Source organism: Aspergillus tubingensis (genome assembly GCF_013340325.1).
Source record: "Aspergillus tubingensis WU-2223L DNA, scaffold_11, whole genome shotgun sequence".
Lineage (NCBI taxonomy): Eukaryota > Fungi > Ascomycota > Eurotiomycetes > Eurotiales > Aspergillaceae > Aspergillus > Aspergillus tubingensis.
In genome coordinates, this window is record NW_023336285.1 from 1,818,963 (window position 1) to 1,837,607 (window position 18,645).

The following is an 18,645-nucleotide window of genomic DNA, read 5'->3' on the forward strand; positions in this document are numbered from 1 at the left end:
GGCAGAAGAAGCCAAATGGAGACAGGCGGTGGGATGGATGGCTGCTGCGGGCCCGAGCCGAACTGACTCGACAGACTGACTTCAAGACTGTCAGCGTTGTTTGGTATTTGTGACTCAGATGATTTTAGCGTATGGTAGTTCATGGGCTCTTCTTTAGCCTAATGAAGAAATGTTTTGCATATCCCTACCTTTTGAGGTTAGGAACAATATCTGCTGGGCATGATTGGAGAGATGATTCAGCGGAAGTCAGAAGCCCGAAGCCCGAGAGAGCGTGCCCATTTACCGATTAGGGCTGTGCGGTGGACCCGAGCCGAAAGAGCATGGGTCCTTCACTTCAATTCATGACATATCTAGCCTCATGGGCTTTGATGGAGGGCGAGCTATTGGAAAGGAAACAGTCGGAATGGATAATGTAGTGAGTATTGAGTGATATCGAGGACTATCCATACCAGCAGGTTGCTTAGGGCGCTCGTAGTCGTGTCAGAACTTGCTCATAGATCCTACTGATACCCCAGTACTTCAACGCTCTGAGGCTCAAGATTGATTCGTCTAAGAATCTGGAGCGGCCTCGATCAGACATGATGTCACCAATTCCGGGCAGTTTGATGCGGCCCCAGCCAGTGTTGATCCATTCAACAGCGCTCATGCCACCCCAGTCCGGGGCACGGAGGGTAACAGACGGCGCCTCAGTCGCGGGAGAGGGGTAGCATTGGGGGTTGCAGAGTGAAGAGTACAGCCATATCACTAGAACGGCTCGGAAGAAGAAGACGGGGGAGGAAAAATGTGCACAGTGATGGGATCGCACGGTTTCGAGTACCCGTGCGGCGTAAAAGATGGCCGATCTTCCTTTATGTGACACAGCGCCCCATTCATCAGCTATTTTGCTTAATTCAATCTCACTCAGCTGCCGGCCCTTGATCTTTAAAGCTGTAGGTAGTAATGGCAGTCTCGGAATATTGTTGATCATGAGGGCATAGAGAATCATGAGCCTGTGAGTCGCGCAGACTTTGAGCTCATGGGAGGAACATTCTTCCTCATTCTCTGTGATCTCTAGGAGTTGTCTCAAATCTTTATCCACTTCACTTGAATCAGATGATGAGGACCCTGAGAACTTTTGGTGACCACTGACGGCATTGAGTAGGAGCTGAATAATAGCTTGCTTCCCAAGAGTGCCAGTTTTATGCCAGACAGCCGACCAGTTTCTATCAGAAGCAATGTGCTCCAATGTAGAGGGTTTATTTCGGCCTGATATGTTAGAAGTGATCATAACAAACGGCATATCGAAACCTACTTGTGCGTTTTGAGAAAATAGCCCAGCCCTGTGCTGTCGCCGCTTCCCAAAGCTCCTCTTCCTGGGGCAGGGTATTCTGCATCTCATCATCCCGTACTATAGAAGACAAATCAAAATGTATGGAGAAAGCTGTATCCGCTAGCTGCATGACCACGTCAGATGCTGTAATAGCTAATATGTCCAGGTAAGCACGAAAAGATTTGGGGAACCACTAACCCAGATAGCGTAACCGGTACGTCGCCTCTCCTCATCCAGAGTCCAGATTTGCCATTTTTGGGCATTTGGAAGCTCTAGCTGATGGATTTTCTGGAGGGATACAATGCTTCTGAAAATCTGACTTCGCCGAGCCACGGTAACTGGAACCGCTTGGTACACTTCAGCGACTTCTAGGGCCCTCCGTTCGCCAGAGTATCGCAGCCCCAGTAGGTTGAGAAGGAAGACCCGCATAAGCCACAGCTCCCGGGCATGTACATTCAGATTCTCGCACTAGCAAAGAAGTGTATCGTCAACCGTAAAGCATTGAGCATATAAGCTGCGGGACCTCGCTTACCAGATGCATGGACTGACGTCTCACCAGCTCGTGCATAGCTCTCGAACAGGTCTGCGCATGTGGGAGCCCGGAGAATTGAGCGCCGATAGCACTCACGACAAAGATAAGGAGCCAATGCGTGCCCGGTGTACAGAAAGACGGCTTGTGCAATATAGGGAAAACGGGATGGAAGTGCTCAAAGTACAGTTGCACCCAAGAATTAATTACCGGCAAGGGTGGGATTTTCAGCTCAGTGAACGGTGGAAAGGTCGGGTTTCCTTGCATGATCCGCGCCACACGATGTACTTCTTCCACCGCTGCAACAGGCACATCGTTCACGTGGGCAAAGTTCTCTTCGTCCACTAGTTCTATAGGCAGGCCCCCCATGTCTGGGAAGGACAGCTGTGCATCGATAGTGATAACAGTTGGGGAATACCGTCTTGGCTCCATAGCCTCGTCAATTTCCAGAGAGTGATCATGACCGTAGATTTCGGCAACTGCACTTGGTGTCAACGGTAGGAATGGCCGAGCTATCCTCGAGACTGTATTTAAAGGAGAAGATGAGAACTCCGTCTCTGCTGAGGCCAACCACAAATCATTCGGACCATCGTTCAATGGAGGGGTCTGCTCTAGGATACCAGATAGCACATTAGCATCGATGTCAAGGCCCAGGAAGCTCTCAAACCCCATCGCATCGGTGGCGAGCAAGGTCGATGTACTCTCGTGCGTAGCTGCTGGAATGTGGCTCGTGAGATGACTGCCACTTCCAAACTCCTCCGCGTTTTCCATGCTCCTGACATTTACTGTTGACGGTGTAGGCTGCAGTTGAGTCATTGAATGTATGGTAGGTGATGGTGGTGAAATAATGTCCGCTGCGAGCTGGGCTGATGCTCCTTCGTCATCTTGCTGATCCGGTGTGAGGGACGGTTCCCAATCCTGAGGTGTAGCTGTACCACGGTGCCGTTTTGAGTTTGAAGAGTGCGTTGTAGCAGCAGCATTCGCGATTTTGCGTTTCTGGGGTGACTGGTAAACACAGTCGGCCCCATTTTTCTGACACCTCTGACACGGTTTCTGTCCGTCACAGCGAACTTTGGACAAATTACACTGCTTGCATGCCTGCGCTACCCGGCGTCGCTCACTGGTATGCGAGCTGCCATTGGGGACAGAGTTTTCATGTTTTGTGCCGTGATGACGAGCAAGTGAGTCTCTACAGACTGCATATCAGCTTAAAGGTACTACATGATTCAAAAGTAGACGAGGGCATACACTCGACTGAACTGTTGGCCGCATTCGACACAAGCAAAGGGCTTTTCCTTGGTATGAGTGCGGATGTGGCGCTGATAGTGCTCGGGCCGCTGGAATGAAGCATTGCAAGCTTCGCAGTGCCACTGGGTGGATTGCATTGCACCAGATTATTCTGTAAGTATAAGTTGCGCAGCATCACCTGAAGGACTGACTGATAGACACTCAGGTAGCATTGTAGTCGTTGTAGCAAAGATGGAAAGGGACTGGGGAAGCATGGGATTCGGCCTGCTCTTCGGGCCATCGCCGCTAATCCCGAACAGGACTCCACCCACTAACCCACTTCCTCCGTTCAATCCACAAAGATCCACATCTAACCTCTCTTTCTTCCTCTTCGATTTCCTACGCGAACCTGACACAGCATTTCTGTGCAGTCCCTAGATATCTATACAGGGCTGTGGTATTAAGCAACCTTTTAACAACTCTATTTAGTACACAGGCTTATTGGATAGGGTCAGAAAAGAGTGACAGACTATAAGCACTCGGGTCTAATGCAGTACTCTTTGAAAGAGTCACGATAGATTAGGCACTCACTTGAGCCGCCCGGAGAAGCTGCTGGGCCTCCCGACTGGGGTACGAACTCCAGGTGTAGGAAAACATATCCGGAGGCAACTCGGCATCAGGTACATAGGTCCTCAATTCGTCCAACATCTGGCCCCGGCGATCGTCGCTTACCTTGGACATCAGCATCACCGTTACAGATCGCCCATAGCGTACCTTGTTGTACAGTGCCAGTCTGCCCGGGATATCATCTTTGGTACATTCGGGGGTGAAAAGGGCACCCAGAGCTGCTCCATCTTCGAGGCTCTGTGCACCGCCTTGTCCCTGGTCTAAGTCATGATATAGTTAGCAATGGGCGCAGCATAAGCCCGAAGTCACCAAAAACTCACGAGGCAGTGTTGGGTGGGCCGCATCTCCGATGAGTGCTAGCTTGCCACGGATGAAGGTGCGCGGCGGAGAACGAGACGCCAAGCTCCAGAGCTTCAGGTCTTCTGCCAACTTGCACATTTCTTGAAGCTCAGGGCTGAACACACTGCATGTTTCAAGCAACGAATCCAGATTGCCGCTGTCTAGCCAGGAAGACTCTCTAGCGCTAGAGTCGGCTCCTGAAGGATGGATGGCGGCGACATTGAGCAGATCGCCTTGACGACAGGGATAGACGACTATTCGGCGATCCTCTGCGGTGAAAACGTCCACAGCGCCCGATCCCATCTTTTCCAGAAGAGAGGCAGCGAGAGGGTTGCTTTTCATCTTGGAAACAGGGATAAGGAAGCGAAAGCAGTTCTGCCCTGTGCTTTCCTTCTTTGTAGGTCCACCGGTGACACTGCTAACACACCGAGACTAGTAGAACATTTAGTATACTAGACATAGGTTCCACAAAGGGGATGGTTCGTACATGCATGCCATCCGCTCCAATGATTAGGTCACCAGTGTACTTGGTACCGTCCTCGAGGGTTACCACTCCAGCCTCGGGATCCTATCAGTCATCTAGATGAGTAACTTGGAAACACTGGATGGAGCAGAATATATACTGACCACTGAAGCTACACGAGAACGCAAGTGAATAGTAGTCTTCTTGCCATTGACCTCCTTGGCAGCTAAGCCTCTAAGAGTATTGTGCAAATCCACTCGGTGTGTGAGCAACCACTCATCGTAGATACCCAGTGCTTCCTGGGCGTCCTTGGTCACCTGCATGATCTTTAGCGATGATCGAACATCTCACCCTTTAAGAATAGCACCTACAACTGGGATATGGATAAGGTTTCCTTGGTGATCCCACAACCGCATTTTGTTGCAGTGGACCGGCTGCAGGTCCTCTAAGTTGCATCCCCAATCTTTGAGGATGCGCGTGGCATTGGGCGCCATGTGGATCGCAGCTCCTACCTCATTCAGGAAGCCGGACTGCTCGAGGATCTAATGAAGTCAGCCCTACTCAGAATTGAGCGATAGTGTAGTTCTATCGACACACCTCAATATCATGACCTTGGCGGTTCAACGCAATGGCTGCGCCCAGACCGGCCAGGCCAGCACCAACCACGACAATCTTCAAGGGCATTCTGAAACAGCACTTATATTGAAGAGTATTAAAGTAAGTAGACGTGCAGCGGAAACCATTCTAGTGTGGCTATCGAGTGGAAATCTTGCTTGCTTTATACACGTGGTTGAATCAAGTTCTCGGCCAGACCACTCGGCATCTCTCTTCGGTCTGCCCACAGTAGCCGATCGGTTCTTGGCTGAGCATCAAACTTTTGTATGGTAGCTCCACCGGACAGGAGAACCAAGTGAACCGGTGTTTTGCATTTGCGCTATGAAGTCATAAATTATCATTCGCATCTTAAATGCTAAACTAGAGTGTGCGGCTCGCATCCCTTCCGTGGCATTGAGTAGAAGCCGCCGTCTGCAGGGCTCGGCCAGACTTGGACCCTTATTTCACGATCTGCGGGTCTCTGGCTGACAGTGCTAGTGCTGTTGTGGTCTCATACTTTTTTTTTTTCGGTAAACCGGTTGCAGCAGAGGCCGAACGTGACGGACGGTATCGGTAGACCAAACCGGTCTTGGTCTTTAATAATTTTCCCCCTTAGGGTATAAGACTTTCTCTGGGATAGCATTGGATATGGCCACTGTTTGGCACGATTCTCACAACCGAGCGGGCGAGCCAGTGATCATTATGGAGTGCCTGAGGTCCCCACCGCGATGAACCACAGTAGCAATTAGGCACTTGATTCCCCGCATTTCTCGGGATCCCATATCAATTTCGAATCAATGTAAATCGCGGTTATATATGCTAGAATTGGGATCTGCCGAACTTTGCCATCTAGGTTGCAGTAACTCTGTGGAAGCAGGGACTAGCCGGAGTTCCGTTGGGAGAGCCGGGGAAAGATGATGGCAGAAGGTGGCAGATGATGGGTCAGCCGATAAGGGAACTCCCCTCACCGACCACCTCATTCCTTCTGCTGCTTCCCCTCACGGTCCCCATTCCTCATTCATCTGCCTGCAGCTCTCCCCCATCTTTCTTACACCTACTCGTCTGACATCCATCAGCCACGAGGAGGAACTGCGCTTGTCCATTCCTCACTGGCTATTCGTATCAATTTTTGTTGTTCAGGAACAGTAATCCACCTCCTATCCTATCACTGCTTGTCGATCAGCTACTGACCCTTCTTCGGTGCAGGTGACATGACCATCCGATCCATGAAGTTCACTCCAGAGTAAGCCATCACCAATACCAGCAACAGAGCTCACTTCATCGTCCAATCCCGATCTATCAGTTCTCATATTCAACGCAATAAAGCTGACCTGTCAGGGTTCTGCTCGGAGCCCCTAGGCGCTCCGGACCAGTTCCGAATGCCTCAGGCACCCTTGCCGTCTACACTCAGACAACCTACTCGTTCGAATCTCACTCCAAAACGAACGAGATCCGCGTTCTGGATATCGCCACTGGCCGGTCGGCTCTGATCACCAACGACGCTGGCGCCAGCTGCCCGCAGTGGCTGGGTGACAGCAACCAGCTGGTTTGGCTCAAGGCCAAGGCCAACGGCAACACCAGCTTTATTGTGGGAGATGCACGTGAGGCAGACAAGACGTACACGGCGGGAACGGTCCCTGGCCCAGTTTCCGATCTCAAGGTCACGGTCGTCGAGCCGGGCAAGATCGGCTTTGCTGTGACTGGTAAGGCGAACCCTGATGGGACGCTTCATAACCCGCATGACGCAAAGAAGCCAATCAGCACCGGGAAGCTCTTTACGTCGCTCTACGTGAGGCATTGGGACTCGTACATCGAACCGCAGAAGAATGCCATCTGGTATGGCTTGCTGCAGCGCGCCCCTCTGTCGCCAGCTACCAGACAAGCGGGCAAGTACTCCGTGTCAGGACTGACGAACTTGATTTCGGTGAGCGGTCTTGCGGGTGTCGAGGCCCCTATCCCGCCATTCGGGGGCACCGGCGATTTTGACATCAGCCCCTTAGCAATTGTCTTCGTGGCGAAAGATCCGGACCTTAACCCTGCCACGCACACCTCCTGCTCCTGCTACTACTGCCCTATGTTTTCATGGACCGGTGTGAACGCATTGGAGGCCAAGGTCTGCGCGGTGAAGGGACTCGAGGGGGCCATGTCTTCACCAATCCTCACTTCGGATGGCAGCTCGATTGTTCTTCTCGCCATGCGCGAAGACGGTTACGAGTCGGATAAGAGACGTATCTTATATGTGCCGAACCCCTGGAACGGCGAAATGATCGAGGTGTTTGCCTCCGCAGACGGAGAGGGGTTGTGGGATTCCAGCCCGTCGGGCCTGACATTCTCGAATGACGACCAGTCTTTGTTCATCCAGGTCGAGGAGTATGGCCGTGGCGTGTTGTACCAGCTTCCTATGGCTGATATTCGCCATGCGACTCCGGACAAGCTAAAGAAGATCACTAATGCGGGCTACGTCACGGACGTCTATCCCGCATCTAAGAAGTCGACAAAGCTGCTCATTTCTAGCACTAGCTTGGTGGATAATAGCGTCTGGTCCATTGTCGATCCCGAGTCTCCCAGCGACGTGCGCGTTATCTCCTCCATCGGTCGCAACGGTGCTGTCTTCGGACTCGCGCCCTCGCAGGTGGATGAGATCTGGTACCGAGGAGCGAACGACACTCCCGTCCACGCCTGGGTTGTGAAGCCCTCCAACTTCAAGCCGGGCAAGAAGTACCCGTTAGCCTACTTGATCCACGGCGGGCCTCAGGGTGCCTGGTGTGACCAGTGGAGCACGCGGTGGAATCCGGCGGTGTTTGCTGAGCAGGGCTACGTGGTCGTTACGCCCAATCCCCGAGGCAGCACCAGTTACGGACAAAAGTTTACGGATGAGATCCGTGGCAACTACGGCAGCCTGCCATATATAGATCTCGAGAAGGGATTCGATTATATTGAAAATAACCTGGAGTACGTCGACACATCCCGTGCTGTGGCGCTCGGTGCGTCATTTGGTGGCTACATGGTCAACTGGATCCAGGGACACCCACTGGGCCGACGATTCAAGGCTCTGGTGACCCACGATGGAATTTTCAGCATGACGTCGATGCTTTCCACCGAGGAGCTCTACTTCCCTGTGCGGGATCTCAAGGGGCCCTTGTGGAAGGTCCCTGAGAATTGGGAGCGTTGGGACCCGTCTCGGCACACCGCAAACTGGCAGACGCCGCATCTGGTGATCCACAACGAGCTGGACTACCGTTTGACGATCGCAGAGGGCCTTGCTGCCTTCAACGTGTTGCAAATGCGGGGAGTCGAAAGTGCGTTTTTGACTTTCCCGGACGAGAACCACTGGGTGCTCAACCCGGAGAACTCGCTCATGTGGCACCACACCGTGCTCAACTGGATCAACAAGTATGTGGGACTGCCGCCGGCGTCACGGGAATTTGCAGAGTTTAGCACGACGAAGCAGACATCGATGGAGCGACGACTCCAGCAAGTGACGTTGGATGGGGCCTCTAGCTGAACACTGGTTCTGTATAGATTAGTGTTTAGTAGTATATTCAGCGAAGTCAAATACGAGGTCATATGCTCATCTAGCGATGCTTTGTCGGCATTGTCCAATGCCTTTATAATGCTATAACAGGTGTAGCTCTTGTTTCGAACTACATCATACGTAGCTACCACGCGGATACAGACAATGGAGCAAGACAAGGCGGGAGATACCATCTCTTTATGCAACAATGCGCCCACAAAGACCGGGTGAGGCTATTGTGCAGAGACAAGGGACCGGCTACCCCCGTTTCAAGTTTTTATAGTTACTTTCAGAGTACATTGTAGATGCAAATAACAAAGCAGTCAAGGTATATAATTACATCTTGTTCCTCGAAGTACCAGTAACTATCTCTAGGAAGGACAGGCAATATACTACCAACTCGGAGAGTCTGTTGACAATGAGCAAGCGTCGCATCTCAGAAACTATATCACCATCTCCTGATCCATCTCCGGTATCTACCTCGGCAGTATCCCAAGCAGCACCAGCACCTAAACGACGCAGAATGCGACGACGGCAATACCTATCAGTCGACCCTCCATCTCCAGAGGACTACTACCACGCGTCACCAACTACAACCCCGGTATCACCTACTATCCCACCTGCGCCATCATCCCCTCCACCACCACAACCACAACCATCCTCACCACCATCCCTACCCCCAAGATCAACCCCCCGATATCGACACATCCTCCCCAAACCACCAGTACCCACTACCATTTCCACCCCCAAACCTCCTACACACTCACCTCATCCCCAACCCCAACCCCCAAAAGGGACCCCCCAACCCCCCAAAAATCATCAAAATCGAAGAAAATCCAAAATCCACCCCCACCTACCCCCCATCCTCCACCACCTCCGCACACCCCTCCACCCACTCGTCTCCAGCACAACCGGCCACGAACACCCCGACTTCCCTCTCTCCTTACTACAATACAACCTCCTCACGTCGGATCAACTCGACAGACTCGCCGTGCATTTCCATCAGGTGCATCCGCCGGTGCGTGGCTCGTTCTGGTATCCGGTCAGGATTGTGCCGTGGCTTAGATGGGATGGTTCTGATGGTGGTAAGGGGGGGTATGTGGGGGATGCGGAGGTGGGGTTGGAGGTCAAGAGGAGGAGGTTTGGGAGGTTTATTGGGTTGAGAGGGTGTGAGGGGGATTATCATCGTTCTCGTTCTGGGGGTGGGGGGAGGAAATTAGGGAGGAAAGGGAGGGGGAGAAAGGGGAGGAGGGAGGTGGAGGTGGAGGTTGAGGAGGGGGAGATTAGGGAGGAAGAAGTTGTGGTGGATGAGGAAGAGGAAGTGGAAGAGGAAACGGCAGAGGAGATGTTGGCGAGGATGGAGAGGCAGTGGTTTGAGGCGATGGTGAGGGCGAGGTATGAGGGGGAGTATGCGATGAGGTGGAAGATGGGGAGGGGGTGATCATTTATTATCATTTATTATCTTGATTGGGTTTGTAGTTGGGACTTGGTTTGGTTGGATTATATATTCGTTATGAGTGTCTGTATATAGATGGCGTTATGGTGAACATCATTGTTGAGCTAATGCCCCATCCCTCTCGCCCAATTCTCCTCCACGATTCGCCAATACTTTTCGCGACTGTGCATTCGGAACGACTTCCCCCATTTGATCATCACCAGGAATACTGCTGCGCATGCCATGCCTACGAACGCAGCGGATATAAAGCAGTTTTGGTATCCGAGGTGGTTCACCCACGGTGTGATTCTATTGCAGTTAGCTTGGGAAGACACGAACGTGGAAGAAAAGGGGGGCTTACCCATAGCCCATGGCAAACGACATGGTGTTCCGAACCAAGATCACGCTTGCCATTGCGTCCCCGCTCAGCTCCCGGTAGCTGTCGACCAGGTAGTTGACGCTCAGCGTGATGCCGCATGTGTTCGCCAACGCTAGCAGACACATCGCGACGATGAGTCCGAACCAGTGCACTTCGTGCGCGGCGCCTACACCCCAGAGCAAGAGAGAGCCTGGCACGAGGAGAAGACATATGGCGAATGGCCACAGACGCTGTTCGGCTTCCATCACTCCGTTGTTGCGTCGCGCCAGTCGGACGGTGAGCCAGTCACTGAAGCGGCCGGTGAAGAGGGAGCTGTTGCTATTAGTTGGTTTATTATCTACTTGAGAACATTTCTGAAAACTCACGCTAGTATTGTACCCACAATGCAGGATAGATAGCTGAGTCCGACCATGGCAGAGCTATGCAGGTTAGCATAATTCATGATTTAGAATGAAGCAACCGACCTGAAGTTATAAGGTGCGCCGCCCAAGATGATAGAAGCCGTTCCGTTCAGCACATTGAACCAGATAAGGTATGAGCCATAGGAGAACCTGCAATGGTTAGCTATATACAACCACTGTTGCGGCAATCATACCCCGCGTAGAATACCACCGGCCAGCTCAGATAGTACAATGTGTGGTAGAACCGGCGGAACATATTGTTCCTCGGCAGTCTGGGCCCTATAAGCGAGAGTTTCTGAAGATACGTCTTCTTCGGGTATATCACCCCGCATTCTGTGTCACTCTGCTGTGCCACATCAGCAGGACGTTTCTCTTTCTCACCCTGCTCAGACGTGCGCGAAGAAGCTTCCGTTGAAGTCACCTCAGCGACTGAAGGCTTCTCGCGCACGTAGTTCGTCTCCTCCATGAAGAAGAACAGGAATACAATGCTGAAGGCGCAGAAAATGCTGGGCCAGTAGAACACCCATTGCCAGCCTTGGTACTGGGCGATGAAGCCGCAGATGACTGGAGCAAAGTAATTGCTGCCTGCCAGGAAGAATGCATATAGCGCCATGTATGTTCCCCGCTCATGGGTGAAGTACTGAACTGTCAGCTTCGTCTGATAGTATGGAACCCGATAGACTCACCACATCAGTTACGGTTATTTCTGGGAGGGCTTCAATGGGTGCCGTAAAGAAACCCGATAGGATACTGCGCGCGATCCATTGGCCGTTGGTGTGGATGTAAGGACTGTCATAGTCAGTATCAACATACACCAATCGCCGGATGTGAGAACGCACCCCCACATCGAAGTGCCCTGTAAAATACATTAGTTCTGGTAGTGGTGAGATTCCAGGGTACATACCAAAATGCCAACCAAAGAAAGTATATATGTCAAACGCTTGCCATACTGCAGCGCCAGTGGCTGCCAAAACAAAAGCCCCCATCCGGCGAACAGAAACATATACCCCGTTCCCTCATTGAGAGTATCAACCGACACACCGGTTGCATCGGAGAGCTGCGTGAGCACCGAGTAGACGACCGAACATGCAATACCAGCAAACAGAGTGTACCTGCAGGTCCCATGTTAGTCCCCGCATCCACTAGATCAACTTAATAGACTCATCCTGCAGACATACACGCTCACACAGATGGTAGACAAAGTCTTCCTCCATGGGGCCCAGTTCAAGGGATCATCGGGATCATTGGACGGTTCCGGAATGAGAACGATGTCACTATCGCCGCGATCCGCATGACGGGTGGCAAGGACATGCTCCAAATCCACCAGCGTCACGGTGCCCGGAATAGCAGTCTGATCAAGGCCTGGGGTCATTTTGTAGATCCTGGATTAACTGCGCAACTCGTTCATAAAGAGAAGAGAGGAGGATAGAGAGTGGGGAGATGAGGAGGAATGAAAGGAATGTAACGTCAATGACAGCAGCAGGCGAGGTGGTCGAAGGCTGTTTATCAGAAATACTCCGAAAACGACCAGAACAAATCAAGTCAAAGCGTCGGCAAATAGCAAATATGCCATCCCCGCTGCAAGACCCAATCCCTAGCAATGCTAGTAGATAAAGAGTAAGTCCATATAGATATCCATCAAAGTTCCACCAGCCTAGCTGGTTCTGTTATCATCATCCAGCAGATAAGCAGGCGGAAGACATTCCGTTGTGCAGCAAGGAGACAGACAGACAACCGCTCAATTGTTGGCTCTGAATGACGCTCTGTCCAGCTGATAACTAAAGAAGCCTGGGATCCACCTCTGCTATCTCCTCCAGCAGATCAATCCATTGATGGCAGCTGGATAAGTTGGATAACCACCCGTCCGGCATGGAACTTCCCCGCGCAGGGCCCATTTAACTCCATCCAGATGTCATCCATCGCTAACCGGTTTAGTTGCTAAAGCGAGGCGCGGGGCTGTCGGCAAATCGTATCTCGCAGGCTGATCGGAAATAGCCTAGGCTGCTTTATTGAAAGTCCAGGAAAAGACCGTTGATAGCAGATGTTACTGGTGCATCGCTCCGATCGTTCTCTTCGATGGGGACAGATGCGATGCTCACGGACTTTCTCCGCTTTAAACATGGCCCCCCTCCAGCACGGATCACACTGGACAGAGCCATAGTACTAGTCTTTGTGCTCCGTCGGGTGGACTCAGTTAGCTATCTTATCAGCTTTGTTGAATAATGATCTGATTCGTACTTTCTCAATGGGGATCACCAGGCTAACGGGGGGTGCTCCTACCTTTGGACCGGATTTCGGGATATCTGGTGTGCCGGAATCACTCTACGAATGGGCCAGAACAAGCCCAGATCATCGTCAACCCATGGGATACCCCCAGATCTTATCAAAGATACCAGGGATTTTCCAAGCTGATCATCTCTACGCCGGGTTGGGGCCCAATAACAAGGAGGAATGGAATCAAACTGCCGCCTGCAGCTAATATTATTCTGGTATCAAGTTCACGAATCTGGAAACCACGGCAGAGAACCTTAGATGACAACCCCAAATAACCACAGACAGGAACATGTAGGAATAGAAAATGAGGTGATATGTGCAGATCTGGCTGGTATAATACAATCTGGCCAGGGCCAGACAATTCCGCACGTAGTTCAGCCGACAGGAACAGTCCCACCAGCTGACTCACGACAGGACTCATAACGGGTAGACACTGCAGCCCACTAGCTTGAACCACTGGCAATGTCATCCTCCTCCGGAAGATCCTTGATAACATCTTTCAGGATCTGAATCAGCTCATCAATGTCAGGCCGGTCTGCAGGCTCCACCTGCAGGCACTTGCGGACCACGTCCTTTACGGGCGCGCTGATCTGCATCGTGTTATCTTTGCGGCTATCATCGCCACCGGCCTTGCCCTTGCCCTTGGTCGCACTCGATTTCTCGTCGGGGAATCGCCAATCACCGCCCAATACACACATGCTCAAGCTGCCACCTGTCTCTTCGCTGCGGGCTTCGAAGGGACTCTTACCCACCAGACAGGCGTAGAGCGTGCATCCTAACGACCAGATATCCACCTTTGTGTCAATAATCGAACCCGTCTTGACGTCGAACAGTTCGGGTGCCCGATACGGCATCGTGCTGTGTTCCGCAGCAGTGTCTTGGACGGCCAAGGCGAGCGACCGGGAGGTGATGGCAATGGGGCTGGGTGCTAACGATCCGAGATCCATGAGAATGGGTGTACGGCCATCATCGGCGATCATGATGTTACCTGCAAGCAAACATTAGCGCATAGTAGCTACAATAGGAGCAGCAACCGTACCGGGCTTGATATCCCGGTGGGCATACGGGCGAAGATCGCCGTCTTGCACGCCCTCCTGACTTATTGTGACCTCGTCATCCATCAATGGCTCATTCTCTTCTTCTTCATCCACATTTTGGCTGGTGCGTCGCTTCGGTTTCGGCATCCGCATAGCAGTGTCCGCGTCTGCCTCTGCACCCTCTCTCCTCACAGCTTTAGCCTTGCGTGTCGGGCCCGTACCGCTTTTCACACGGTAGAGATGCATTGCTCGGAGCGCATTGGCAACGCCGAGCATCAGTACCATCAAGCGCTTCTCCGGGAAGCGGGAATGGTTGACAAGGTTCGCATTGATGGCATCTTGTAGGTTACCCCGTTGGTAGTATGGCAGGAGGATGTAGACCGTCTTCGATCCTGCGTCGCCGCCATCGGCGCGGAATTTCGAACCGGATTCGGTGGACACACAGTGGTCGATGGAATGAATAATGTTGTTCTGGGTAGTGAACAGATTGTAGGCCTCCACTTCCTTCAGCGCCTGGGAAACGGACTCCTGACCGAAGGGACACCGGATCTTCTTTAGCGCAAACAGTTCCGAGGTCGATTTGTCTTGGACGAGGTAGACATAAGAGAAACCACCCTAGAATGATGCGTTGATTGTCAGCATCGCGCATTCCGGGTGTTGTGCAGTAAACCATTAGCCAGAGGCAATCATACCTCACCGAGGAGTCGGAGCAATTTAAAGCTACGATTGTTGATCTTTAATTGCGGCGTGCTGGGAAAACAGCACATGCAATCTGTGAAGTTGTAGAGAAGATCGAAGAAGTATTGCGCCATGGTGGATGGAGGAGCACGCCGGTGTAAAGAAAGCTATTCACAATGCAGCTACAGGAAGCTGATTATTGAGCCGCGATAGCTGTAGGGACGGGGTCCCCGTGGCGACTAGGAGGTGACTACGCGGCACTATCGTTCTGACGGCTGGGATCCACCCCGACGATGGCGCAGGCGCACAGGCAGCAGAAGAAGCCGGCGGAGCAAGGGAGAGGGGAAGAGCAAATAATCCGAGGCCCTTGAGCAGATGGAATGTACAAAGTAAGGTCCAGCGGAGAAAGGGAATGAGGATGAATTGGGGAGGTTGAAAGCAGAGAGAAGAGAGAAGAGCGTGAATGAATACTTTAGAAGCCGCGTGTTCAGACCGGAGTCGATATCCGTGGACTGAATTGAGGCGGAGTTAGTGAGTGAGTGGATGCAATGAGAGCCAGTCGATGATGTGGTGAGATTGAGAGCCTGAGGCATGAAAAGGCATCCACTAGTTATGCGTTAGTCAGCCCGCCAAGGAGCTGGTGGTAAACTGTATTTTTCTGTGGGTAATACATACCAGTATATACTGATACAGAATACTCAGAATGAACGGTCGCGCATGATTAATGCAGGTATGAGCATGTATGCTGTAAATACATAACACCCACTCGGGCCGGTGGGGCAGGCCACCCGCCGAAAGAAGCAACCCATGGTTCGTGTGTTTATTGTGGCCGAGGCCGCTGCGATGCGAAGATGGAAGAATAATTGGTCTTCGACGACCAACTGTGACCAACGAGACGGTGTGAAAGGGTCCCCTGTCCCTGCTAGCATGACGACACAGCATTGGCCGTTCAACCTTAGCAACTGTTTTGCCTCTGTATTTCACTCCGTGAGGCAGTGACTGACTGATTGAACAATTCAGTCTCTAGTCCATCTCTTGCTATCCACCGGACGGATTGGCTCTTTCTCTTTTCCGTCCTTCGCTGCCCAACTGAGGCAAACGCTGGACGACATAAGGAAACAAACCCTCCGAGCCTCTCCTCCTCGCAGCTGAACCCCAGCATCCAGCAAACACCATGACGACTGGCCTATGATCAGTCACCTCTCCAACCTCCCTACTACTTCTGCAACCACCCCTTTCTAAACGCATTCCTTAAATCCCGCCGTCGCAAGTTCTCTAAAAGCTCTCCCCCTCCTTCGTGCGGTATAAGTCGACTTCATTTCCACCACCCCCTCTATTTAGCGCACCACCAGTCGTCTCCCATCCCCCATCGCCATGGCGCCCCTCGACGACGTCCAGGTGGGTGACCTGGTCAATGTTCCCGGGGGTATGTTTGGGACAGTCAAGTATCTGGGAAGTGTTGCGGGCAAGCCGGGAAAGTTTGCAGGCATTGAGCTGGCGCCGGAGCATGCCAGACGAGGAAAAAACAATGGAGATGTCGAGGGCAGGCGATACTTCTCTACGTCTGTCCCCGGTTCAGGGATCTTTGTGCCTATGAACAACAACAAATACGTCACCAAGCGCTCGTCTGGTCCGACCTCGACAGTGAGCACCGGCCCTCCAACCCCCTCCCGACCGGTCAATTTCAGCAAGTCCGTTGGTCCTGGTCCCGCAATGCGCCCACCACGCGTCCGACGCCCTTCTCTCCCCCGCCCTGAATCTCCTAGAGGACCTCCGCCGTCCAAGCTCACCTTGACCGGGCTACGCACGCCCTCTTCAGCCTCCCGCGCGGCTCCCTCCAGCACCTACCCCCGCAGTCCTATCAAAGCCCCGTCGCGCGCCTCTGACCGCCCTCCCTCGCGAGTCAGCCGGGTGAGCACAGAAGATGATGGCCCGGCATCTAGAGTATCTGAAGTTCAGCAATCAGCGATGGCAGCAGAGGTGCAAGAGCTGAAGGATCACATCAAGAGTCTAGAGAACCAACTTCTCGACCGAGATAAGCAGCTAGATGAGCAAGCTCATACCCTGTCCGACTTTCAGAGAACTCTGGAGGAACTGGAGGGGTCAGATTCGCTGTCCATCCGGGCCCAGTTGCGTGAAAGGAACGAGAGGATTGCTCAGCTGACGGCCGAGTTTGACTTGCACCGCGCCGACTTCCGAAGCACCTTGGATACTTTAGAGATCGCTGCTTCCGAGACGGAGCGAGTTTATGAGCAGCGACTGGACGAATTGATGCAACAAAACAGAGAGCTTCAGGACCGCGGGGAAGATGTCGAGGCTGTTGCGCGACAGCTCAAGCAATTGGAAGAATTGGTGTCGGAGCTCGAAGAAGGTCTGGAGGACGCCCGGCGTGGTGAGGCCGAAGCCAGGGCAGAAGTTGAGTTCTTGCGTGGGGAAGTCGAGCGGACAAAGCTCGAACTACAGAAGGAGCGGGATTCCAAGGACTCCCATGCAGCTAGTGATGGGCCGCAGTACTCGAAGGAACTGGAGCAGAAGGATGATGAAATCCGTGGTCTAAAAGCAATCATCCACTCCTTGAGCCGTGGCGACCCAGATTTGCATGCCCTGCAACAGAATGGATTTGGAACGAGCCCGCCGAACCATGATCCCGACCATGTGGCTCACTTGGAACAACGTGTCGAGGAATTTGAACGCATCGCCGAAAGAAAGACATACCGCATTGAAGAACTAGAACGCGAGCTCCAGCAGTTGCAGCTGAATGGTGAAACACACGCTCCCGGCTCCGCGGTCTCTTCGTCGCCCAACCACCAAAAGTCCCCCAGTGTCAATGGGAAGCTTACGAACGGCCATGTAATCAACCATGCGCATCGGCTTTCGGATCGCACAGTCGTTCCCCACGACTGGCAAGATTTACCTCCGCACGAGGGACAATATCAGGCCTACTCTACCCGCCACCGCGGTGTTTCGGATGCTTCTCATCATCGTCTGGAGACCATGCACGAGTCAGACGGCCGCTCGGAGGACGGTGGCTCCTTGTGGTGCGAGATCTGTGAGACCGGAGGGCACGATATTCTGACCTGCACCAACATGTTCGGCGCAGAAAGTAAGAAGGTCCCTGATGCTGCTGAGGCACCCCATGACGACAGCTCTGTGGATGAAAAGCCAACTCCAGAGGAATCCACGGGTGAACCATCCACATCCTCACATGAAGAGGACGCGACTCCTCAGAAAACGGGTCGTGATGTTGTGATGGAGGGACTAAGAGAAGCGAACTTGTCGGCTTCTTCCTCAACCTTGGGCCCTGTTGGCGGCAAGGAAAGTGGCGTCGTTGACGAGTCTAAGTGGTGTGCTCTTTGCGAGAGAGATGGCCACGAGAGCATTGACTGTCCATTTGATGATTGATGGAAGCGGAATGCCGATGCACGAGATTGATGGCAGCTTAATTACCAGATGGTCATGATGCTACGTGCACCGATGATTGAGATGTGTGTCCTATATGTCGGATTAGTGGACCTGTCATTTCTGGTATTCTTCTGTTCAAGGCGCACTATGTCTAAACACATTTTCAGGATATCCTTCTTCTTGTTCATTCACAAGCAACATAATCATGTTGGCATTTTCTGGTCTTTCTTTTCTACCTTGGCTGTATGAAACCGCATAGCGCGCTTTGCAAGGGTTACTGATTGTTCAAAGCGGCTGCAATGCATTCATTAATGTGCCACTACTCTACTAGCCTTTTTCTTATTTCTGTCACATTCTTTAGACTGTTTTACTTGCCTGTTTTGGTCACAGCGGCTTCTTGGCTATGTGGCTATTTCTCCATCTTTTATATTCCCCTA

General features: G+C 52.4%; 7 protein-coding genes across 7 annotated transcripts; 3 read left to right on the plus strand and 4 right to left on the minus strand.

The window, feature by feature from the left end:
• Nucleotides 1-460: 460 nt before the first annotated feature.
• Nucleotides 461-3,223, minus strand: AtWU_09956 (early growth response protein; the record flags this gene model as incomplete). Its single annotated transcript, XM_035505062.1, has 5 exons — nt 461-1,245; nt 1,292-1,433; nt 1,508-1,777; nt 1,842-3,027; nt 3,087-3,223. The coding sequence occupies 5 exons, from the start codon at nt 3,221-3,223 to the stop codon at nt 461-463; spliced, it is 2,520 nt and encodes an 839-aa protein (XP_035360955.1).
• Nucleotides 3,224-3,644: 421 nt separating this feature from the next.
• On the minus strand, nt 3,645-5,178 carry AtWU_09957 (monooxygenase; the record flags this gene model as incomplete). Its single annotated transcript, XM_035505063.1, has 6 exons — nt 3,645-3,952; nt 4,013-4,463; nt 4,519-4,599; nt 4,659-4,811; nt 4,866-5,036; nt 5,092-5,178. The coding sequence occupies 6 exons, from the start codon at nt 5,176-5,178 to the stop codon at nt 3,645-3,647; spliced, it is 1,251 nt and encodes a 416-aa protein (XP_035360956.1).
• An 824-nt stretch (nt 5,179-6,002) lies between these two features.
• On the plus strand, nt 6,003-8,593 carry AtWU_09958 (oligopeptidase family protein; the record flags this gene model as incomplete). Its single annotated transcript, XM_035505064.1, has 4 exons — nt 6,003-6,015; nt 6,165-6,233; nt 6,295-6,331; nt 6,427-8,593. 4 exons carry the CDS (start codon nt 6,003-6,005, stop codon nt 8,591-8,593), a joined length of 2,286 nt encoding a protein of 761 aa, XP_035360957.1.
• Nucleotides 8,594-9,020: 427 nt separating this feature from the next.
• Nucleotides 9,021-10,043, plus strand: AtWU_09959 (uncharacterized protein; the record flags this gene model as incomplete). The annotated part of the gene is made up of 1 exon (XM_035505065.1): nt 9,021-10,043. The coding sequence occupies one exon, from the start codon at nt 9,021-9,023 to the stop codon at nt 10,041-10,043; it is 1,023 nt and encodes a 340-aa protein (XP_035360958.1).
• A 119-nt stretch (nt 10,044-10,162) lies between these two features.
• Nucleotides 10,163-12,189, minus strand: AtWU_09960 (putative MFS transporter; the record flags this gene model as incomplete). The annotated part of the gene is made up of 9 exons (XM_035505066.1): nt 10,163-10,346; nt 10,399-10,728; nt 10,782-10,835; nt 10,881-10,967; nt 11,012-11,457; nt 11,504-11,606; nt 11,657-11,673; nt 11,722-11,929; nt 11,996-12,189. The coding sequence occupies 9 exons, from the start codon at nt 12,187-12,189 to the stop codon at nt 10,163-10,165; spliced, it is 1,623 nt and encodes a 540-aa protein (XP_035360959.1).
• Nucleotides 12,190-13,534: 1,345 nt separating this feature from the next.
• On the minus strand, nt 13,535-14,940 carry AtWU_09961 (putative serine/threonine protein kinase ENV7; the record flags this gene model as incomplete). The annotated part of the gene is made up of 3 exons (XM_035505067.1): nt 13,535-14,079; nt 14,131-14,743; nt 14,821-14,940. 3 exons carry the CDS (start codon nt 14,938-14,940, stop codon nt 13,535-13,537), a joined length of 1,278 nt encoding a protein of 425 aa, XP_035360960.1.
• A 1,240-nt stretch (nt 14,941-16,180) lies between these two features.
• Nucleotides 16,181-18,208, plus strand: AtWU_09962 (CAP-Gly domain containing linker protein BIK1; the record flags this gene model as incomplete). Its single annotated transcript, XM_035505068.1, has 1 exon — nt 16,181-18,208. The coding sequence occupies one exon, from the start codon at nt 16,181-16,183 to the stop codon at nt 18,206-18,208; it is 2,028 nt and encodes a 675-aa protein (XP_035360961.1).
• Nucleotides 18,209-18,645: the final 437 nt, after the last annotated feature.